The following is a 24,476-nucleotide window of genomic DNA, read 5'->3' as shown; positions in this document are numbered from 1 at the left end:
GCCCTTTGAGTTTTGCCCAATGAGCGCTACGGAAGCCGTGAGGTTCCGATTCCTCGGTTTGTTTCTACGACGTTCCGCTTCCTCTTCGCCAGGTTCCTCCCCGGGCAAAGCAAAGAACCAGGCTGAGAGCACTCAGGGGAGAGAAACGGGAACAAGGTGCCGTGTGTTAGAAGTCCCTTAAGTTTTTCACATCACCGGGAAAGTTGGTGAAATCTCAGCGTCAAATCTGGACTTTAAACGGACTGAAAATCTGTAGAAACGGGGCGGAGTTTCGGGAGTTGACCAGAGTGTGGCTGATACTTTGCGGTTGACAGCAACCGGTGAGTTTAGACTTGCTCATACAATACAGCCAGTCCAAGTGTGTTTTTACACATATGTTGCTTATTTTGTTTACCACTAACTGTTTTATTTTGCACAGGAAGCATTCAGACTCAGAGGCAACGTCTTCCATAATTGTCACGGAGATACTTTTCCTGTCTCTGAAGGGGATAAAAATACAGTACAGCAGGCGAGAGATCCAGATCCTAGGGTTAGTGGGATTTGTGGTCTGCTTTCTTTTTTAATTTGAACCAAAGTAATGACAGTCTACAGGGACACTATAGTATTGTAATAACATGCAATGTTTATATCAAACATCTGCGATAACAGCCGGTGGAGGCTGGTCTGACATGACATAAATGGGCCTTTAAATGTCTGACAAGTGGTTCAGAAGCTGGTTCAATAAAATGTGATTTGATCAATCAGAAGACAAAGTAGCTGTACAGAAACACACAGTAAAATATAGTGTATTTATAAGTTACAATACATGGCTGTGTGGATTAATGGACAATTTTCAGCTCAGGGTTTGAAAAATGATCACTTTTGTAACTTTTTAGGATGTTTTATGTCAAAAAAGGAGAATAAAAATCAAATGTCAGTATTTTTCCACCAGGATTGTAGTCCTGGCAGTGTAAACAGGTTTTAAACAGCATTCAGATCTAAAATTACCGTTAGTCTTGTCATTCTGTTATTGTTGTTATTCTTTTCAACTACTTTGATAACCAAATTATTGTAAATATTTGCTTGCTCCAGCTGTTCAGATGTGGCGATTACCTGCTTTTTTGCCTTGTGTGTTAAGTGACAAAGTATACTTTTGGATTTTGGATTTTGTTCTGTTGATCAGCCAAAACAAGTTGTTTGAATATGTTGCTTTTGGCTCTGGAAAATTGGAACGGTATGGGTTTCACAGGAAGAGTCTGGTCTTAGAAACCTCAGTAGCTCTAAAATCTTGGCTCTGGCGTTGCCTGTGAATCCTACACATCAAATCAGTGTTTAAATCTGTGACTGCGATTTAGTAGTCCGGACTGCTAATCCTGCAGGTACACTGAACCACTGTCGTTCATGCTGTAAGTCCTGAGGCTGCTTGTGTACCTGGTCCAAATTGTGGAGTCAAGTTCTGACAGTTGCCTGAGACCTCAGGTTGCCAGGTTGGTGATTTTGATCAGTCATAATGTTGACACAGGGGTGAGGCAGCTGTTTGAATAACAGGATAAGGTGCTCAGTGTGGGTGTGCAGCTGGGCAGTGTGTTTATGCTTCATTCACTACCAGACCCATAATCAGTGAAGTGACTGTAGAAGCTACTGAGCTCAGACAGAGTGTGTGTGTTTGAGTGTTTTTAATGTTAAATTGTGTATATTTTATTTTTCTGTGTCATTGAATGAAAGGGGGTGGAAGTGGTTTGTGTGTGTCAGCTTCATCACTCCTTCCAGGAAGTCCTCCGCAGAATTTCCTTTTATAGAAGCCAAATACAAAAGGCTTGCTGTCCACTTCCTGTAAACACCTCGGCGGCTGTGTTTGCAGCACTCTGGTTGGCAGGCCTGGTCCTGTGACCTCTTTTGGCGCTCGGGGAGTTCCAGGATGAGGAAGTGGGCTTCCCTTGACGGTGACCAATCGCAGGGAATAGAAAGTTCCCTGACACAACGAGAGCGCGGCGAATGAGGAATAGAAATTATAAAGGGCAGAGTGATGAGACAGGCTCAGACGCACAGCGATGATGTCCTCTGTGGATTGAGGACAGATGAGAGATGCAGCTGGCGGCTGCCTGGATATGAAGTAGTATGTTTGGTTACCAAGAATGTGGAGTTTGAGAGAATAAATTAGAAAAAAAATAAAGGCTCAGAGACAGGAATGTGAAGGAAATGTGCACTCTACATTTGCAAAAGGAACATATCCACATCAGTAGAGCTCAAACTGTTAGCCATCTAATCTATTAGTAGATTGACAGCAATCGATTGATCATTTTGGTCACTTTTTGAACAAAAACACTAAGTATTTCCTGGTTCCAGCCTCTCAGATGTAAGGATGTGCTACTTTTCTCTATTTTTATTTACAAATTGAAAATTCAGTATCTTCCGGTTTTGGGCTGCGGGTCAGACAGAACAAGCAATTAGAAGATGTCACTTGGGCTCTGGGACTGTTTTCACTATTTGTTTTTTACATCTTATAGACAAAACCCTTCATCAAGAAATTAATTAGCATATTATTTGATCATGAAAATATGAATTAGTTGCAGCCCTACACACCAGGAAGGGATAGAGAGTAGGGTAATAATTATTGAGATGATCTTTTAAAAATATCACTTCAAATCTTTTTTGGCCCATGTCCATTTAAAAATAAGAAATGTCCATGTTTGTAGCCACAGCCAGTAGCCGGTTAGCTTAGCTTAGCATGAAGACTGGGAACAGGAGGGAACTGCTAGCCTAGCCTGCTCTGTTTTAAGGAGTTTATGTGCGATTCTGTGGAGAGGCAAGCTAATTAATCCATTACTCATGCCAGTAGTAACAGAGTGTGGGCACAAGCATGTAGCCCGCAGTGCTGATGTGTGCACCTGCCTGCTTCCCTCAAAGTTTGTGCTGCTGTTCTCAGTAACTTAGCTCACAGCTACATAATGGATGTTCAAGTGCTAACAATGGAGGCCCTGTTGGAAAGGGGAGTGTGTGCTTTAGGGCAGGGAATGTGTGTGTGTGTGTGTGTGTGAGATGGGCTCCCTGCATGAGAAGGAGCCTTGTGCGTGTGTGTGTGTGTGTGTGTGTGTGTGTGTGTGTGTGTGTGTGTGTGTGTGTGTGTGTGTGTGTGTGTGTGTATGCATGCGTGGGTGTGTGTGTGTGTGTGTGTGAGATGAACAGGAGAACACGCCTGCTGCAGCCCTGCAGCTATGGAATTCCTACAGAGAGACAACTTGTCTCAGCCTGGCCAGCCAGCACCCAACACTCAGTCCAGAACACACACACACACACACACACACACACACACACACACACACACACACACACACAGACTTTTAAAATGCACATTAAGGCTGAGGCTAAGGCTAATTTTATCCTGCCAGGGCAAGAATACACTTGTTCCATCCAAGATCGCTGAGGAATGAGGCGGCCTGCTAAGACCTGCCCTGAAGAAGGGAGAAAAGGGAGAAAGACGGGAAAGTAAACTGTGAGAGCTAAGTAGATAAATGATCACTGGGGAAGGAGGTGCACACACTCGCTGGGAATACGGGAATACTTTTATTGTTTAGCTGGTCTTCTGTAAGACACAGAAGAAGCGACAAACAGGTGAGTACTTGGCAGTTTCAGATGAAAAAGGAGAAACTACTGAAAGTTTGGGGGTGAAAGTGTCTCTGTTTCGGTAGGTTGACAAGCTCCTCGGGATGTGGTTTATAATATTGGGGGGTTGCCACATTGGAAAATTTGAGATTTACGCTCATGATCTAAAGTGTGAAACGCCACTACAGATAGCACACAGCCGTCCTGCCAGCTGGGATAGCTCCCATCATAGACTCAGACGTACAGCGCAGTGAATGTTTCAGAAATAATGTAGGAAGAGGAATGATGTAACATTGAGTCAAGTTAGTGCTGATGTGTCGTCAGTTTGTGGTCAGGGACCTCAGTTATTATACAGGGCAAAGCAGAAGTGAAGTGACGTCAAAGGCCTAATGTTGTGTGTAGAATCTGTATCAATCTTCGCAGTTGGAATGTGACATGACAGGAGGAGGGTTAATATGTGAAGAAGAGGTCATAGGCATACGTACCTGAGCCGCGTTTCTTTATCCACGTTTAATACACGCTGTGTCATCAGCGGTCAGACACAGGAAGTGAGGGAACCTTTGTTTGCTTCCTGTTTCCTGTGCTGTGATGTCACCAAGAATGCAGGCAGCAACAGCTCAGAATTAATCAAACTGTTTGCTCTGCAAGACTGTAAGAAGTGCTTTTGTGGTTGACAGTTTCATGTGTGTCTGTGTGTCTGTGTGTCTGTATGTGTGCATGAGTGTCTACTGTCTCAGTTTTCACCATATTAGGGTAATGGATGAAACTCAAATCCTGTGCATGGGTAAAAATAACAGTTCAGCAGTGTTAAAGTACAATTGCAGATGAAAGTCATCCATTCAAGTACTCACTCTGCAGAAAAAATAGTGTTTCTATTATTTTGTCCATCTCATTTATATTGGTGAATGTAGGTCAAATCGCAGAAACACGTCTCAGTATAATGCAGCTAACCCTAAACTACAATCTCCAAAATGATCACACAGTTGAACCAACACCTTTCAGAAACAGTTTCAAGTAAAAACGGATCATTATAACTTTCATAAAGGAGGATTTACTACAGGACTGGTGTATTAGACTGCATTAGTTTTCTGGCAACTGGTTGTGCATACATGAATCTTTAAATACAGTTTGACAGTTTAAGTCCAGTGGTTCTCACCCTGGGGGTAAGGCCCCCCAACAAAAGGTGACAATATAATTTCTCTCCATGTTTTTCGGCAATTCAACCCTCTTTGAGCCTCAAACAGTTATTTGAATTAAACCATCTGAGAAGTGTATAAAAGGGAAATGTCTCTTTGGTGGAACTGCTGCCAACCTATAAACAAGGGGACCCAAGACAATGTTTTTTGTTAGGGATCACAAGCCAAAAAGGTTTATGAACCACTGGAATAGTTCATAACAAAATACTGTAGTTTACAGGCTTATAATAGGTTCTTTTATGTAAAATCATAATCTGAAAAGTAGATAGTAAACTGTCACACACTCAGTTCTCTTTCTCCGTCTTACTGCGCTCATACCATTCTCAGTCACCCACTCAATCTAAGACGCTCTTCTCTCTCTCTCTGTCTTACTGCCTCCTTTCCTTCCTCATTCATCTGTAAACGTGAACGAGACTCAACACGTCACTTTGACCATTCAGCCTCGCTTCCTGCTCTCACACTCTGTGTTCCCTGCGCTACAGCACTCAGTGCTGCTCCACAGATTGCGGCCTGGATGGATTAGTTAGGTCTGTGTGAGTCTTTCTTAATTTGGTGTTCAGTTGTTTCTTTCTGTGTGTAATAGAGGCGAAGCTTTTCTTGCAGCTGTTCCACTGTAGCATTTTTGGCTAACATGTCATGCTTTGACTAGCATTGTGAAATTGTAAAAAAAAAAAAAAAACCCCAAAAAACAGGAAGAGGTGAACCAGTGATTGAGCGCATGCAGCGAACAGACTTGCTGCATGTCTTGAATGCCTTCAAATTTGTGCATCTTATCCCTACTCTGCAGGTGTACGTGTGTGTAGATGTGTGACAGCGGAGTGTGTGAGGACAAGCCCCCCGCCCCCCCTGTCAGGATGAGCAGCCAAGGAGGAGGAGCCAAGGACACCCAGTCAGCCAATCACAGCTCTCGGCCGCTGCCGTCTGTACCGGAGGAGAGGAAATCCAGAAACAAGATCATTTCCATGTTTGCCTCTGAGAAAGGTGAGGGAGAATACACATATATACACAGACATGCAGTAAAAGACTGTGTGCATGGCTCTGGATGACCCACATATTGACCCTTGACCTCTACCTGCAGGAGGCAGGAAGAAGGACCGGGACAAGGACAGACCTGAGATATCCTCCCCGTCGGACTTTGAACACACCATCCATGTGGGTTTTGATGCCGTCACTGGAGAGTTCACTGTAAGTGCCTCACCTTGATACTGTGCAAAATGCTTGTTTATATTTGTAACCATTTTACAGACCTTTCTTGCCTAGATTTAAAGAAGATTGATATCACTCCCATGTGTGTATGGTTAATATGTAGCTGGAATCGGTTAGCTTAGCTTAGCCTAACATGCTTGGCTGACTTTGGTAATGGTGTCTTAGGTTTTTGGCATAATGTGTATGTTGTGTTATTTTTGTGAAACGTGATCTTCTTTTAAAATCATTATTGAACAGCATTTTAATTAAACATAATTAGATATTACCTCTTTTACTCTTCTACTAAACTACCGTGTCATCTGGATATATCACCTGTGTTATTGTTGTTCTTATGTTTAGATCTCTATATACGTTTTTAAGTGCGTGTGTGTGTGTGTATTTGTCCAGGGCATGCCGGAGCAGTGGGCCCGTCTCCTTCAAACCTCTAACATCAGTAAATCAGAACAGAAACAGAATCCTCAGGCCGTCCTCGACATTCTCAAGTTCTATGACTCCACCAGTGGAAAACAGAAATACCTCAGTTTTTCCGCCTCGGGTCAGTTTTCTTTCACTCAGCAGACAAATAAAAGTCCAGTGTTGTAGCTCTGCAGACTCACTCCTCTGTCCTTACACTTCCTCTTGTATTGTTTTATCTCTTTCAGATAAAGACTCACAGTCGGTGAGTAGTTCCTTTCGTTACTTCCACTCTGATTCATTACATCAAATTGAACACATTCAGTGAATTTCATTCTGTTCTATCTGCATATGTTTGCTGTTGCAGGGTAAGCAGGGTACAGTGACCTCCCCGTCAGGTGGCAAGGATGGTGACGATGATGACGATGACGATACGCCACCTCCAGTTGTGGCCCCACGGCCAGAACACACAAAATCAGTGAGTCATGATGGGAAAGATTGTGATGTTAGAGAACACAGTGTTATTTGTACAATATTTACAAAAGTAGAAAATATAAAACCACCTACTTTAACATTTTATTTTATGCATTTAGCTGAAACTGTTACCCGGAGAAAATTTTCATCTTTATTACAGTGAATTAAACTGAATATCCAATCGCCAAAAATTACAAACAGCTAAAAATGAAAGATCATCTAAGGTCAGTATTCTTGAAATTTGTCTTTCCCGTGTTGCGCCAGGTGTACACGAGGTCGGTGATAGATCCACTCCCTGCTCCAGAGGGAGATGCCGCCTCGAAGGCAGCTGACAAACAGAAAAAGAAGGGAGGCAAAATGACTGATGAGGAGATCATGGAGAAACTAAGTATGCAAACCACACTCAGTTACACACTGAAAATGACACAGTGCGGGCAGAGCCACTTCTATTTTTGGCTCCAGTAGAGCTGACTTAACAGTTTTTTTTTTTTGGTGACTCCTAGGAACTATTGTCAGCATTGGAGATCCTAAGAAGAAATACACTCGCTATGAGAAGATCGGCCAGGGGTGAGTGTGGGAGGTTAAGCAACACTGAATTGTGTTGGACTGGAAAGAAATAGCAGTAGTAGGAAAAAATAAGGAAAGGCCTTTAATTTCACCTGTCACTGTTTTCCCACTTTCAGGGCGTCTGGCACTGTTTACACAGCCATAGACGTTGCCACAGGACAAGAGGTAAGGTGACTTCATCTTGTGTCTCTTCCCCTTGAAAATTAAACCACTTCCTGAACCACACCAGTTTTCAGACATAAACACACACATGCTATAAATCTTAGGACTCAGCAGGAATTTATTCTTGGGAAAGCGGAGATGATTTTGGCGAGAATTACTGGGAAATACCAGGACCTCAGTTCCCGGCATTCAGCCCTTATCAGAGGAATACAGCTCTATGCAAGACACATGTCTAGGGAACCTATTTATCCATGCTTTGTCTTGGCAACTTTACGTCTTCTGAATTTGACAGTCCAAATATCAGTGTTCAATTTATGCAAACAAATGGCAAATGAATTAGTTGTATCTTGCAGTCACCCAGATAATCTATGTGTGTCTTTGGTACCACATTTAAAGGATGCTGTGTTTCACAGGTGGCCATCAAACAAATCAACTTGCAGAAGCAGCCAAAGAAAGAGCTGATTATCAACGAGATCCTGGTTATGAAGGAGCTGAAGAACCCCAACATTGTCAATTTCGTAGATAGGTAACACCAACCTAACACATCCTATGCAGACAAACATACAGTTCACATCTGTAATAATGTGTGAGTCCACTGCCTTGTGAATCAGATCATCCATGTGTGCGTTTTTAGTTTCCTTGTAGGAGATGAGCTATTTGTGGTGATGGAGTACCTGGCTGGTGGCTCCCTAACTGATGTCGTGACGGAGACGTGCATGGACGAGGCTCAGATCGCCGCTGTGTGCAGAGAGGTGGGACTCTTCTCAGACAGCTGAGCTTACAGAAGATATCAGTGAAGACCTGGCAAAGCACTAGTGTCACACAATTCAGGAAATCCACTGATAGGCTCAGTAGAGACAGACACTTCCACTACAATATTACCACTTGGGGCTTAATCGTCTCATGTCTTCCTGTGACTCATTTATAGGCAAGAGTCTGTGTTTATCAAGTGTCTGAGAGTAGGAAATTAGGTATTTTTTTAGTATTTCCATGGTCAACTTTCAGTGTTAGTCTTTAAGCGTGATGATGAACATGGGTCAAAAATTACCACACAATTTGCAAATCGTATTCCACAGTGGAAATCTGCAGTATTTCCCCATGAATTAATGTGTGTCTGTCTATGTATAGACTGTATATGTCTGTTTTTGTACTCTCTTTAAAAAGAGAACCCGATTTGGGATTTAATAATAATTTGCAGGCTTTTAAGTAGTACTAGCGTTATTTTACTTCTTTGTTATAATGAACAAATTCTATGAAATTACCTCTCAGCACACGGGGGCTCTCATCTTTTTGTCTCTACCAGAACTTACAGAAAATATTCAAATCTGCCTACATTTTTTAAAATATGTTTGTCTGTGGCACTTATGTAAACAGTACATCAACTTTTGGGGATGCTAACCTTTCTCCCGCTCCGCATTCAGGTCCTTCAGGCTCTGGAGTTTCTACACGCCAACCAGGTCATCCACAGAGACATCAAGAGTGACAACGTACTGCTGGGAATGGACGGATCGGTCAAGCTCAGTGAGAGAGAGAGCACACGCAAAAACATGCACAGATCCACAGACACATATCTTAACTCTGATGAGGAACATGAATAAAATGATCTCAACCCATATTTTTTTTTTCTCTCTCTCTCTTTGCAGCTGACTTCGGCTTCTGTGCCCAGATCACTCCGGAGCAGAGCAAACGCAGCACCATGGTGGGGACTCCATACTGGATGGCTCCAGAGGTGGTGACCAGGAAAGCCTATGGACCCAAAGTGGACATTTGGTCTTTGGGGATCATGGCCATAGAGATGGTGGAGGGAGAGCCTCCATATCTCAACGAGAACCCTCTCAGGGTGAGTGTGTGCTGGGAGGAAGAATGGGCAAACGGCTGTTTCGGTGTTTGTGAGTTCAGTTAATCTTTTAGTTTATGAAATTTCATTAAAATTGTGAAACATCACCAAACAAACCATCACTATTTCCAGGAGCCTAAGGCAACATCTTAAAATTGCTTTTTGTGTCTGATCAACAATCTAAACCCTAAAGATATTTAACAATATGAAACTGAAAAACACCAGAAACTCCTCACGTCTGAGAAGCTGGAACCAGACTCTGTTTGCCATTTTGGCTTGATAAATGACTTCAACAATCAATCATCAGACTTGTTGGTGAGAAATTGATTTGTCACTATAGACTAATCAATTTATTGACCTCATATTTCAGTAAAATCTCTTACATCTCGTAAAAAATGAATCACAGTGACTTTGTGATCCCCTGACTTGTCCTCTAGCACCACCATGAGGTCAAAATTTAAATTCTTCAGTTTATGACAAAAAAAAAACCTGCATAACTAATGACATTCCCATCAGCTCTTAGCTTTGTGTCTGGTTTCTACCTCTGTGTCTGTATCGCAGCTTCCCAGCTATGATTGTTAAGCTTCACATTTGATCATTAGTATTAGAGCATTATAGAGATATATATAAAATTATTAATGTTGGAGATACTAAACAGTTAATGTCTACAAGGATTAACACTGAAGAAACTAAATTATTATTGGAATGCTTCAAGATGATATTATACTGCTTTTCTTACCATGCTATTGTGCTATTCTTAGGCATTGTATTTAATTGCCACCAATGGGACTCCTGAGCTGCAGAGTCCAGAGAAGCTGTCCCCTGTCTTCAGATCCTTCCTGTCCCGCTGTCTGGAGATGGACGTGGAGAAACGAGGATCAGGCAGAGAACTGCTACAGGTAGAAAAGGCCTACACGCTCATACTGCCTCAACATATCAATATATCTCCTGCATACGATCAGCAAATCCTCACATCCAAAAGGGGGAAACCAGAAGATTCTTGACATGTTTGTTTACAGAGTGATTTGAACATGAATTCATTATTAAAATAGTTGCAGAGTAAGTTGTAGGTGTATCTGTATGATATTTAAACAAAAGCATTATAGAGAAATCTTAAATTAAAACCATGGGAGAGGCATATATTTGGCTAATGAAATTGTATTGTTAAAGTGTAAATGGAGTCTAAATGCTTTAAAAGAATAATTTGGCATCTTGAGAAATACACATTCACTTTCTTGGTGAGGATTTTAGGAAAAGATTGATGCCTCTGTCATGTCTGTAGGGTAAGTATGTAGCTGGAGCCAGCAGCTGGTTAGCTTAGCTTAGCACACATTGAGTAACTTTTCCAATGGTTGCCTGGGTAGAGATAGTCCAGCGCATGAAGACCTGTAAAATGACAAACTGTCACTCTCGCACTTTGGTTTGTGTACAGATTAAACAAATAGGTATATGATAATGACTATAATGTGTTATAGTAGTCAGCTTTCTAGTGGGTGGATTTTGGCGCTTTTGGACCAGGACAGGCTAGTTCCTTGTGTCCATCCAACGGTCCAAAACCAAAAGATAAAATAAAGATAAAATTTTATCTTCACAACTAACCAGAGAGTGTAAAATGCGACATGTTTATTTGTCTTTTACTCTTTGTAGGTAACTGATGTTTGATTGATTCCAAAAATGTTCACCTCATTCCTCAACTTATGGTATTTCATGTGTGCACTCCTTTGTCTGGCTGTCTGTCTGTAGCATCCATTCCTGAAGCTGGCCAAGCCTCTGTCCAGCCTCACCCCGCTCATCCTGGCAGCCAAGGAGGCCATGAGGAGCAACCGCTAAATCCCAGTCTCTAAAGACTTTAAGACCTAACGCCAATGACATCCAAACCAGCCAGCATCTTCTACTGGTCTACGTATGGTGGTCATCAGACCTGCTAGTGTTTGTGTTTTTTCAAAAGGGTCATAAAATGCATTTCCACTCATCCCAGTGTTTCTGTACTGAAGCCATATTTATCTTACCTTTCAGCCTCAGTTCAAATCTGCATAAGGCCATAGTGTGTTCTCTATTTGTTGCTGCAAATGCTGGTTATTATGCATATCTGGAATGTGGGATTATTGTTGCACAGGTTCAAGACTTTTTACACACCAAGGCTCACATTCACAAAGGATCTTATCTTACCACTGGGAGTCCCCCCTAAAGTCACTAAAAGCTCCTATTGAGAGTTTCCTCTTAAGAGCAGTTCACAAAGCTCCTGAGAGTTGCTTTTACAGAGGAAATGAGGAACTCCTTAGAGGAAGAGAAGGGACAGGGGGGGCTATGGTAAGCTATGGATGACATCAATGCTGTGTCTCAACTCCATACTACATACTAATTATAAGCAGGCCATGTTTATGTTGTATGTTCCTACTGAAAAGTGCCGAAATAAACTTAACTATACTCAAAACAGTCAGTATGCTGACTTAAAAAAAAGACCCCTTGATTTCTCAGTGTGCTGTTGATGAACACTACTTGCTTACAATGCAATGCACAAAGGAAATGGAGGAGCTGCGCATAGCTGGAAAAAAACAAACAGAAAAAAACTGTTATATGTTCTGCTGTTTCTCTGTGAAGTTTAATTGGAGGTGGTATTTTATTCTTGGTGTGATTGACATCACAATTTCCAGTAATGATTAAACAGTTAAGTATGTTGATTTACCATATACTAACTGCAAAGACAGTGTACTATAAAGATTAGTATGTAGTATATACTGTATAGCAGTAGCATGTAGTATGAAATTGGGACATAGTTTAAGTTTCATGAATGAGCTTGTTAGCTAAATGAAATATATTATGTATAATTTCCCCAATTATACAGGAACACAAGAACAAATTCAATTGAATAAACATAGATGGATCTAATCTTCACTTCACATTATCTCATTTGAATAAATTTTTGAGGCCCAGCAAGGTAAAAGTAAATGTTTGTTTTCCACAAAAAAGGGAAATATTTGAGATAAGAATTTAAATTTAAATGAATCATTTATCAAAATAGTTTAATCAATTAATCATATCAACTCTACTTGGGATTGTTTGAGATTAAAGTTTTATGACATGAGCGAACTTGTTCATCATGAGGAATCTAGAATTTTGGTGTGTGGAGAGAATGGAACTTTTGCAACTGGTTTCCATGGCTGCTGTTGCTGTGGTTACATGTGCGCATTCTGACGGGGGTCCATTAGGTCTGAAAGCAGCCTGGAAAACTACAGTGTACTAAAGTTGTGCTGCACTGTGGCCTGGCATGGGACAGTGCAGTCTTTGTGCAGTGGAAAAGCCATACCAGTGTCCTGGTTTGACCCTGTATCTCAGTGAAAATCAAGCCATTCCAGTAAAAGGGTGGGATTCAAGTTTTAGATTTTTTTTTTTTTTTTTCTTTTTTGCAGTCTGTTTTTGCTTTTATTATTTTCTAATGGTAGATGAAAAATGTCAGTGGTTTCAACCTTCTGGTGGCTGTTTAGGCACCAAAATACACACTATCATCATCTCGACTCAGACTCCATACGCCTCTGCTATCAAAATCCCTCTTCAGGCTCTTCTACAAACTATGCAAACTATGAACACTGAAAAATGCCTTGAATGCTCGGGCTTACTGTACCTGCCACATTTCTCTCAATTTGATGCTTTGTCTGGATATTCTGTTTGTCTTTATCTCTGCCTTTTGCAATAGAAGCCTTACTGGCAGTGTGTTGGGGTGAGTACAACACAAATACTGTATGAAATTGTCTGTTGAACTGGAGGAAGACTTTGCATTTTTTGTATATTACATATTGGTAATGTCCTGTATTTTTTTTTTTTTTTTAACGGCTTTTAAAAAGTATGTATATCATTGTTTTATATTTGTAACTAACACAACAGAAGACATTTTTTTAGCATGTTTTTGTGTACCAATTCATCCTCAGTTCCCTGAACTGTGCCATTATGAACTCCAAATCATAAAATGTATTGATAAGCCTGAGAAACTCGAGCCGGAGCTGAGTCAATCTGTATTTGAGAATGATTGTTTGTTTTAACTTGCTTAGAGTACCAGATGAGTTTGGTTTGTACCTCATTTTACAGCAAGTTCAGACAATCGCAGCAGAAAACGTTTATTAAATGTACTTTTAACAGATGCATGATGCAGTAAAACCCACTCATATGGTACTCAATGGGTTGACACAAATTCTTGCTAATACTACGAACAGTCTGGGATACACCATTATGTGGCATTTGACCATTTGACCAGAACACATTCCACTTACACATGTAATATGAATGATTGGAGAATTAAGGAATGCATTACTGTTCATCGTGAAAGCACCGACTTCTGGCGTTGAATAAAATCCATACAGTATGTAAATTATTAATAAAGATGGACCTAAGAAGAGTCTGGATTATTGAATATGCCTGCTGGACACAGGGCCTGGGGATCTTGCTCTTATAAAGGAAAGATGGGGGGCTTCTCACATGTCTGTGTCCAGGGGCTGATTATTTCATAATCCATCCATGATGTGCATGATTCAAATTAATTTACAACGTCCTATTTTAACCCCAGAGGGCAGTATTCATCTCTATTTGGCAGAAACAAACTCATTGTCACAGGCGCAAGTGTGCTCACCCATGGCAGATAGTTTGAATATCTGTTGTGCTTTTAAGAAATTAAGTCTTTACTATACTTTATTCTTTTTCTTACACACAAATACTGTCAATCTGATGATGCTGTCAATCCACATTCAGGCTGAGATACTGTGATTCATTTGACTGTAGCCAATGCACTAACTAATCTTTCTGTGCTAACTGATACAGAGTTTCTGTGTTGGATTATATTGTTCAATTTTTGTATTGTCTTTTATATATAATATACACTATAACATACAGTATAATAGCATATGTTTTATCTTTCGCAGGATCGACAGCCCATCCAGGCGAGACTCTGACATGCACCAACGTTCACCTGAACATTGAACACACTTAATCAAAGCACAACCACCACCTATGAAACTTCCCATGTTCATCTTCAGTCAGAGAGGAAGTGAAAGTCAGATTTTCATGTGCCTAACACTCAGGTTTAATTCCCCTTTAGTGCTTCAGATGGTCAGTTATGCAAATGGTCTTCCTCTCTTAGAAATAGAAAGAGGCTGGCTCAGATCAGAAATGAATGCAAAATACTTTTACAGTATTTCTCCTCTATCAACACACAATCTTCAGTTAACTGAGTGTTGTACTATACTGTACATATGAAAAGGAAATAACACAAAATTCAGAACGCATGGCAGATATATCTTCCGTATTTCTGATAAAGTAAAAGTACTTAGAGAGTTGATGCATAGCATGCTAGGTTTGTGTCTAAAGAAAGAGTTCCTCTATGTTGCAATCAAGTGCTAGCTACATGTTCTGTCTCTCCTCACTGGTCTGGCTCATGAGTATGGTCTTAATAAAATACACAATATGTATATAGTAGTGACTAATATGACCTAAAAGCCTCAGTGATTATCAACAAGACGATTCTGTGAGGCCGTACTTATAGGCTTTGACCTAAATGCTCATATTAGCATGCTAGCAAGCAAGTGACAAATTCTGCCAGTTTTTAGTTATCCTAATAAATGTAGCCCCTGGATCCAGTTTATCAGGGTGACAAATTTTGAAAATAACTACAACATCAAAAAAATAAGAACTGAATAAATAAAATGTAGTGTCTGCAAAGGGAGCCATGCACCTATTAATGAGACATCATGTGCAAGAATGTAAAAGTTTTCTAGACAGACTTGATCTGATCCAGAATACTGCTGTTTCTGTTTCACATGAACAGGTGTGTTTCCATTCTTAAATGTACTTTGCATGACTTTTATGCATCACTGCTCATCAGAGTTTAAGTTCTTCTGTCACAGAGTCTGAACTGTTTTCATGCACTCACACTGTAAACTGCATCAGGATGATGTCGCCAATAACTTTGCTTGTTGTCTTGGGTTTTCTGAGTCAGGGTGAGAGACTTTGAAAATGTTTGTTGCAGAAATAGTCAGATTTTTCCTTTTTATTTTTTATTTAATTGTGATTTCTATTTTTCTTTTCTATTATAACCTGAATTTCTCTTGAAAAGGCTTCAAGCATTTCTTCTCAAGATATTTCATTTCTCATTTCAAAGTCTTCTGCGAGCAGTTTTGTGACTCAGACTGACAAATCCAAGTCTGTTGGTCTTGGAGCGACTGTGACCATCAGCGCCACAGGGAGTTCAGATATTGGTTCTGAGCTGAGTTGGTACCTTCAGAAACCTGGACAGGCTACAAAGCCTCTTATATATATATATATATATACACTGCATCATTTCGATTCTCAGGAACTCCGTCTCGATTCAGTGGCAGTAGATCTGGTTCTCACTACACTTTAACCATCAGTGGTGTTCAGGCTGAAGATCTTGGAGATTACTACTGTTTTGGTGATAATGGCAATTATGGCTTCACACAGTGATATAGAGTCACACAAAAACCTCCTTCAGTTTGACTGAAGTGAAAACAGCCTGCTGCAGGTGCAGAGGGTTGGTGAAGACACTGTGAGGAGGAGAACTGGTTCAGTGAACACAACACAAGAGTCATCAAGCAGAACCACAATGAACCTAAATAAAACTGAAACGAACTCACTGGCACTTTTCCACATACAGTTTTATACTTATAATTGTAATTTGATTCCATCTGTTTATGACGAGGCTGAAATAATTATTTTGTTAGAATAAATTAAATGTTAAATGGCGTCTTTGCTACATAATAAGTATTGAATAGCAACAGTTCAAACTGCAAACTGCATAATATTTAAAGTTTCAAATGATTTTGGACTCTGAATGTAGTTTCTTCTAATTAAAAGTTGGCTAAAAGTAATAAAGTCTCCTGTAATATTAATATATAATCAATTATGATACTGGAATGATCCAGAAAGTATTTTTCATAAAATATATATTGTAAAAGAAAAACAGAGATAATGATTTACTTTAATACACAGTTTTATTTCAATGATTAAATGTTTATGCCATATTTCAAGATTTAGTTAAATTTGAAGAGTAATGAACATGAAGCAGAATATGCAGAAGATCAGTATAAGAAAGCAACATACAGACTAAAACAATGAGTAGAGAGCTGTGAAACCTGCAGAAATATGTGAAGAGAGGAGATCTGTATCTTCATCAAGATCTCTATCAAAGAAGCAGCATCACCTCCAGACAGGAAATGTTGCTGAAGCTCTACTCTGAGCAGCGGTCAGGCTCCAGGGTTTGAGTGACAGGGCTCTGTCCAGTCAAACCGGCCTCACAGCTCACTGAGCCCGCCTTCCTCCACTGGTCTGCAGGGAGGCTCAGGGTGCTGCTCCAGCTGTAGCGGCCGTCCCTCCCCAGGTCCTCCAGGCTGTTTGACACCCCTGAGGAGCTGCTGCTGCCCCCCACCTTCCAGCCCAGCCTCCAGGCTGAGGGGAAGCCTCCGCTGGCCACACACACCACTGTGGCACTGCCCTTCTGCAGCTCCTCTACGGAGGGGGGGTGGACGGTCAGGGTGGGCCGCACCACCCCCACTGGAGGAGAGAGAGGGGGGAGAAAAGACAAAGGAATGAGAATGAAGGCTTGGTCATAAAGAAACACGACATACTGCTCATTTCTTGTATCTGATCAAATGAAACAGAAGAACTTGTTCTACTGTTGCTCTCATAAATCACTCAGCATCAGACCATCAGCCACATGATTCAAGTGGGTAAAGGCTGATTGATAATGATTATTGATGACATCTGCACATGTGTTTGATAATGTGTGACAGTGTATAACTCATCCCTGTGAAGATTTTCTCTGTTTAAAGTGACAGAGCTGAAACACTCATGTGAAGACAGTTCAAACCTTTGTCATCTGTCTCTTTCACTTCCTTTTCAGCACATGGAAAATGAATGAAGCGTGAGCACGAAGCTGAGCTGCTTTTACTGATGAAATCATGTTTGTGTTGAAGAGGAATCCACATCAGGTTTTAGTTCAACATTGTTATTTTTCAAAAGGAATAAATGAAAACTAAATGAAACTTTTGACGTTTGGTTTGAAGACGAAACATTTTACTGTCAAACATTTTGAAGCAGACAATAAGTCATCAGACTGTGAGATCAGCTTTTCTTGATAAATAACAAAAATGATCAACAACATTTAAAAACCAAACTTAATCACAGTCTCATGAATATTTGATAAAACTTATAAATGTTATATGTTGTACAATATAAAATTCTTTGGTACTTACAGTCAACGACGAGTTTGGTTCCTCCACCAAAAGTCCACCACAGTGATACAAACTCATGAAGTGGCCGTACAAAAACCTCCTGCACTGTGAACAAGCTTCTATCCACTGAAAACAACCTCTCCTTGTTCTGATAACTCAATAAAATATAAACTACTTTAATCTACAAAGTGTTTTTAAAGGTATAGATTGAAAATAATGTATAAATTAAGATGATTTCTTCAGTTTAGTTGAACTTTTCCAAACCTGACAGAGAAACCATCACAGTCTCCTTGTAACAAAGTCACATTTTTGACATTTTTATATCAGTTGATACGTGATTAAGTGAACATGATCATTTTAATGATAATAATTCATTTTAAACCACATTAAAATATATGATTAATGTAAAGTAAACACTTAAGGCTGACAAACAGACACATCATACCAACCACAGTGGACACAAACTAATCCTTAAATCCTCAACTGCACTTCTAATATAAATATTTCCTTCTCTTCCATTAAGATCATATTTAGTGTAAATCCAAGCAGCATTTCTCCTGATGTTGTGTCCCACGTTGCCTTCAGTCTGTTGAGAGCAGAGAAATCATTTCCATAGAGAGGAGGCTTTGCATCGTCAGCTGATCCTTCAGTGAACTGAGAAGGTTTATAGTCCTGTGAGTTGAACAGTGCAGGACTCAGATCTGTCAGTCAACACAGCAGAAAGCACAACCACCATGACTCTCATCACCATCCTGATCTGGACGCTGGCCTGCTGCTGTTTTACAGGTTGATTCACTCAGCAACATTTGAAACGTGATGTGCTGCCTTTTCTCTCATTTCTTTCTGCTGATAAATGAATAATTTGTTTTTGTCTGCAGGATGCAGCGGTCAGGTGACTGTGACTCAGCCTCCAGTAGAGACATTTACTCCAGGATCCACTGTCACTTTCACCTGTAAAACCAGCCAAGATGTTTTCTCATATTCTGATGATGATGGAACTTTTGAAGCTATGTTCTGGTACCAACAGAAATCTGGACAGGCTCCAAAGCTCCTAATAGAATATGTGAGCACACGTGAATCAGGAACACCAGCTCGGTTTAGTGGCAGTGGAAGCAGCTCTGACTTCAGTTTCACCATCAGTGGAGTTCAGACTGAAGATGCAGCAGTTTATTACTGTCAGAGTGCTCATGAAATAAACAGTGGTGATGTGTTCACACAGTGATTTGTAGTCGTACAAAAACCTCCCTCAGTCAGACTGCAGAGACACTGAGCCGTTAGAGCAGGAAGAGACTCTGACACAGACCACTGAACACAGAGCTGACAGTCACCTCACCAAGCACTAAACACACTTTCACACTAATTGATTAATTCAACCTTTACGAGGATATTTTTGTAACAAAGATAATGTAAGAATATAATGATGTTCTGTTCATATTCAAAGTCAACAGCTGATATAAATGTTATTTGTTCACTTAGTTTTATTTTTATCTTTGTCTCATTTCAAAGAAAACTCACATCATTGCTTGTCTACTTCTCCTATCACAACAAAAATATGAATTCCTTAGTTTTTGGGACAATTAGAGTAACAACATTTATTTTTACATCATCATTTAAATCCCAAACTTTTCATTCTCCACAGAGACGAGAATCAGTTGAAGTTATAAAACAATTCAATTTCTTATTATTCTTCATCAGATAAACGACCAAAAGACTTCATCATGTTATTCATCGGTTCAAGCTTTATTAGTAAAAACATCAGTCATCAACATGACAGTTATTAAGCACACTCACATCCAGCTGCTGAGCTCTGCACATTACTCTCTGACTTGTTGTTGTCCAACACTTTGCAGCAGTGTTGTTCTCTGTCACACAAAGCTTCACTTTCCTCTACAAACATTAAAACTCATATTGATCAGAGCAGCAGGGGTGTTCCTCCTGCTCCCCCCAGACACAGCTCCTGTCCTGGGCTTCAGTCAGACCCTCTAGCCCTGACACTTGCTCCTGCGGAGGGACTGGATCTGGCTGTGGCCATGATGGAGGACCTTGCAGGAGTACAGCTCTCCTTCCATCCAGCGCTCCTGGCTCAGGCTCAGGGTGCTGCTGCTGCTGTAGCGTCCGCTCTTCTCCTCCTCTGAGCCGGTCAGGACCCCGTCTGTCACCTCTGTACCGTCCACCTCCCAGCTCACCACGGCTCCCTGAGGAGAGTAGCCGGTCAGCAGGCAGGCCAGCATGGCCGAGCCCCCGGAGAGCTGCTCAGAGGACGGGGGAAGCAGAGAGACTGAGGGCCTGACCATGGAGCCAGCTGGAGGGGAGAGCAGAGACACACAAGGAGCAGATTAACTTCCACTGTAGGACAGACAGCTCAACATGACACAGTTATCATACATGACAGAGGTTAACACTACTGTGGATTAGCTGTGTTTTATGTGTCTGTGATCAGACAGAGGAGAGGAAGCAGCGAATGAGAGGAAGAGAGGGTTTAACAAATAAAACTAATGAATATTCTACTGTTGGACTCATCATAAATCTACAGGAATTCATTCTAACATGCAACATGACAGAGATGTAAATGTTGTTATAAATGATCATTAAGTGAATCTGTTTTAAAATGTGTAACAGTTAATAATTCATCTCTGCAATGAATTTGATGTGGAAAAAAGAGTCATGTCTGTACACCGATAAAGACTTTGTCATTTGTTTGTTTCACTTCCTGTTCATCACATCAAACTAATGAACTGTGAACACAAACTAAACCTATACTGGATGAACATATGAACTCCATCACTTCTTTATTTTAATAACTTTTTCAACTTTAAAATGAAAAATAAGACACCTGATGTAATTTTTAAAACGTGAAAAATGTTCCCCAGACAAATTTTACAAACACATTTGAACAAATATTCACTTAAAATAAAATATGTGAAATTTCTAATTATTTAGCGTAGACCTAACCATACCATCATCTATAAAAGCCATCGACAATTAAAGAATATCAATCTTTGTAAAATGTTTACAGAAAAAGTGACATCAGCCAGATGTGATAAATTACAGAAAATATACAAATCACATTAGATACCGTGAAATAAATGTTTGATTTATCACATTCTGATGTGAATGTTTATATAATGTTTTATGACGTAGAAATTAGAAAATTTTTATACTTACAGTAAATGACGAGTTTGGTTCCTCCACCAAAAGTCCACCACAGTGATACAAACTCATGAAGTGGCCGTACAAAAACCTCCTGCACTGTGAACAAGCTTGTATCCACTCAAAACAACCTCTCCTTGTTCTGATAACTCAATAAAATATAAACTAGTTTAATCTACAAAGTGTTTTTAAAGTTATAGATTGAAAATAATGTATAAATTAAGATGATTTCTTCAGTTTTTTTTAACTTTTCTAAACCTGACAGAGAAACCATCACAGTCTCCTTGTAACAAAGTCACATTTTTGACATTTTTATATCAGTTGATACGTGATTAAATGAACATGATCCTTTTAATGATAATGATTCATTTTAAGCATCATTAAAATATATGATTAATGTAGAGTAAACACTAAAGGCAGACAAACAGACACATCATACCAACCACAGTGGACACAAACTAATCCTTAAATCCTCAACTGCACTTCTAATATAAATATTTCCTTCTCTTCCATTAAGATCATATTTAGTGTAAATCCAAGCAGCATTTCTCCTGATGTTGTGTCCCACGTTGCCTTCAGTCTGTTGAGAGCAGAGAAATCATTTCCATAGAGAGGAGGCTTTGCATCGTCAGCTGATCCTCCAGTGAACTGAGAAGGTTTATAGTCCTGTGAGTTGAACAGTGCAGGACTCAGATCTGTCAGTCAACACAGCAGAAAGCACAACCACCATGACTCTCATCACCATCCTGATCTGGACGCTGGCCTGCTGCTGTTTTACAGGTTGATTCACTCAGCAACATTTGAAACATGATGTGCTGCCTTTTCTCTCATTTCTTTCTGCTGATAAATGAATGATTTGTTTTTGTCTGCAGGATGCAGCGGTCAGGTGACTGTGACTCAGCCTCCAGTAGAGACAACTACTCCAGGATCCACTGTCACTCTCACCTGTAAGAGTTATCCAGCTGTTACCTTCACTTGTGGCAGTGGACTTTGTCTGCACTGGTACCAACAGAAATTTGGACAGACCCCAAAGCTACTAATAAAATCTGTGAGCACACGTGAATCAGGAACACCAGCTCGGTTTAGTGGCAGTGGAAGCAGCTCTGACTTCAGTTTGACCATCAGTGGAGTTCAGACTGAAGATGCAGCAGTTTATTACTGTCAGGGTGAACATAGTGGCTCGTTGACACAGTGATTTGTAGTCGTACAAAAACTTCCCTCAGTCAGACTGCAGAGACACTGAGCCGTTAGAGCAGGAAGAGACTCTGACACAGACCACTGAACACAGAGCTGACAGTCACCTCACCAAGCACTAAACACACATTCACAATAAAATACTATTGAATATTTTTTAATTCTTTACAATCTAATGGCACCACATCATATTCTATTCCTATTAAATGCCAAAACTTCTAACTGTTGCCTCATCACATAATCAAGTCATGATTAACTACACATCTCCTTCATGACATTAAGTGCACTGGATTTTTATTGTGTTTAATACATGTCCTCTTTTTTTGAATTACTGAAATATTTTCAAGGTCATTGAAATAGAAATCTTGTAAATATTACAAGATCGTTAAAACCACACGGTTTTCATTTATTTCCTTATATACATTATTTATTTCCATTCATGTTTATAAAATATAAATCATTTAATTTCTCATTATTTTTCATCAGATAAAAGACCAAAACACTTCATCATGTTATTTATCATAAACTTTATCAATATTTTTATACATAAAAATCAATCTAAAAATAAGTATTAACTACAGCTGTCAGATAAATGTAGAGTAAAAAGTACAATATTTGCTTCTGAAGCTGATGTGAATTATTGGTGCTTTGTTTCTGTTGACAGAAAGTCTTAACCCACATCATCATCATCAGTTAATGATCAGAACTTTGTGATTCTTCTGTGTCAGTGACATCACAAAGATGGAACAGTCTAGAACCGTCTCCTCCAAACAGTTTAACTTTCACTCAGTACTTCACCTGACCATCAGTCAAACTGATCAGCTACTGTCAACCTACACAGTCAAACAACAATACAACCTTCACCATCTCTTTGTCCAGTCATCATGGAAGGGAGATACAACCTGAGGCCCAGGGTAAGATCTTCTCATTCAACCAAGAGAAATTTGTTTGGTCAACCTTTTTTTCACCACTGCACTAAAGCAGGAGCCAGTCTGCTCTTTCTCTTCTTCATATTTGGTCTGAATGCTGAAGAAAAACAAGAAATCATTTTATAATTTTGAAGACAGGAGGATTTTTCAGAAACTTGTTGTGTTTTCATGTATTTCAGGCATGTGGTAGAGTGCAGACTAACAAGACTAGGAGGCCCCAGCATTATGTGCCACCTGCAGGAGTGCCTCCCAGCTCAGACGTGAACTCCCTCACACAAGCCCTTCTCTCAGCTGAAGAGTGCAATATGAAGCTGGCCTCTGAAAACGCTGCGCTGAGGCAGCAGTTTATCAACCTGCAGGGAGAAAATCAGAAAGTGATGCACGAGAATCGCTGCCTGCAGGGGACGCTGGGTAGGAAGCTGCACATGGCCAGAGGGTCAATGATTTGGAAAAGGCTCTCTCAGTTTCACAAAGACAGGTGTGCTCACATTTACTTTGCATGATTTTTATGCATCACTGCTCCTCAGAGTTTAAGTTCTTCAGTCACAGAGAGTCTGAACTGTTTTCATGCACTCACACTGAAAACTGCATCAGGATGATGTCGCCAATAACTCTGCTTGTTGTCTTGGGTTTTCTGTGTCAGGGTGAGAAGGTTTTAATATTTATCTAAGATTTTTAAATGATCAAATGTTAAAATTTGGTGCAAATGTAATTTACCTTCCATTTTGCTTCAAATCTAGTCTTAATTTTTTCTTAATTTGTTATCATCTAAAACACTGATTCTCAAGATTTATTTCTCATTTCTCATTTCAGAGTCTTCTGCCAACAATTTTCTGACTCAGACTGACAAATCCAAGTCTGTGAGTCTTGGAGCGACTGTGACCATCAGCGCCACAGGGAGTTCAGATATTGAAGATGATCTGAGTTGGTACCTTCAGAAACCTGGACAGGCTCCAAAACTTCTGATATACAGTGCATCAACTCTAAACTCAGGAACTCCGTCTAGATTCAGTGGCAGTAGATCTGGTTCTCACTACACTTTAACCATCAGTGGTGTCCAGACTGAAGATCTTGGAGATTACTACTGTCTGGGCTACCATAGTGATTACACATTCACACAGTGATTTAGAGTCGTACAAAAACCTCCCTCAGTCAGACTGAAGTGAAAACAGCCTGCTGCAGGTGCAGAGGGTTGGTGAAGAGACTGTGAGGAGGAGAACTGGTTCAGTGAACACAACACAAGAGTCATCAAGCAGAACCACAATGAACCTAAATAGAACTGAAACAAACTCAGAGACAGTTTCTAACATGAAGCTTTAACTTAAATTCTCATCATCAAATCTCAAATATTTCCACTAATAGAAAAACATGTCCAACAGTATTTCCACTAATAGTTTTATATTCATGAGAGAAACAATATATTGACCTGCTACATAAAAACAGTTTTTGTTTACCAATAATGAAGGACGTCTGATGGAAGATAAACTGTGATCAAGTGTGAACTTCACATGAATGATATAAAGCAAAATAAACACAGAGACAGTGATTTATT

The 24,476-nt window shown here is 40.1% G+C and overlaps 1 protein-coding gene and 2 gene segments (V, D, J or C); 1 reads left to right on the top strand and 2 right to left on the bottom strand.

Annotated features, from left to right (window-relative positions):
- The first annotated feature begins 56 nt into the window (after positions 1 to 56).
- LOC130180227 (serine/threonine-protein kinase PAK 2-like) lies at positions 57 to 13,408 on the top strand. Of its 4 annotated transcripts, XM_056393658.1 has the most exons (16): positions 57 to 320; positions 419 to 529; positions 5,566 to 5,759; positions 5,857 to 5,963; positions 6,372 to 6,519; positions 6,626 to 6,642; positions 6,745 to 6,855; positions 7,116 to 7,239; positions 7,355 to 7,418; positions 7,535 to 7,583; positions 7,994 to 8,106; positions 8,215 to 8,332; positions 9,002 to 9,101; positions 9,224 to 9,420; positions 10,179 to 10,316; positions 11,161 to 13,408. In XM_056393658.1, the coding sequence occupies exons 3-16, from the start codon at positions 5,582 to 5,584 to the stop codon at positions 11,245 to 11,247; spliced, it is 1,551 nt and encodes a 516-aa protein (XP_056249633.1). In that variant the 5' UTR covers positions 57 to 320; positions 419 to 529; positions 5,566 to 5,581; the 3' UTR covers positions 11,248 to 13,408. The 4 variants fall into 4 exon arrangements, with proteins under 4 accessions (XP_056249633.1, XP_056249631.1, XP_056249632.1 ...); XM_056393656.1 differs by lacking the exon at positions 419 to 529; XM_056393657.1 differs by lacking the exons at positions 57 to 320; positions 419 to 529 and adding an exon at positions 3,361 to 3,591.
- A 2,991-nt stretch (positions 13,409 to 16,399) lies between these two features.
- LOC130180370 (immunoglobulin lambda constant 6-like) lies at positions 16,400 to 19,466 on the bottom strand. The segment is given in 3 exon segments: positions 16,400 to 16,971; positions 17,673 to 17,832; positions 19,443 to 19,466. Coding segments are annotated over 3 exon segments (507 nt in total).
- On the bottom strand, positions 19,371 to 20,951 carry LOC130180719 (Ig lambda-1 chain C region-like). The segment is given in 2 exon segments: positions 19,371 to 19,953; positions 20,817 to 20,951. A coding segment is annotated over 1 exon segment (312 nt).
- Positions 20,952 to 24,476: the final 3,525 nt, after the last annotated feature.

This window comes from Seriola aureovittata, chromosome 13 (genome assembly GCF_021018895.1).
Source record: "Seriola aureovittata isolate HTS-2021-v1 ecotype China chromosome 13, ASM2101889v1, whole genome shotgun sequence".
NCBI lineage: Eukaryota > Metazoa > Chordata > Actinopteri > Carangiformes > Carangidae > Seriola > Seriola aureovittata.
This window is presented reverse-complemented; position numbering and strand designations above follow the sequence as displayed.

Excerpts from the sequence above, each read along its gene's own strand:
- LOC130180227 (XM_056393656.1), top strand. The coding sequence starts at position 5,582 with ATGTGTGACAGCGGAGTGTGTGAGGACAAGCCCCCCGCCCCCCCTGTC. Across the intron at positions 7,419-7,534 it reads TATGAGAAGATCGGCCAGGG|GGCGTCTGGCACTGTTTACA; the intron begins GTGAGTGTGGGA and ends TCCCACTTTCAG. Across the intron at positions 8,107-8,214 it reads ATTGTCAATTTCGTAGATAG|TTTCCTTGTAGGAGATGAGC; the intron begins GTAACACCAACC and ends GTGCGTTTTTAG.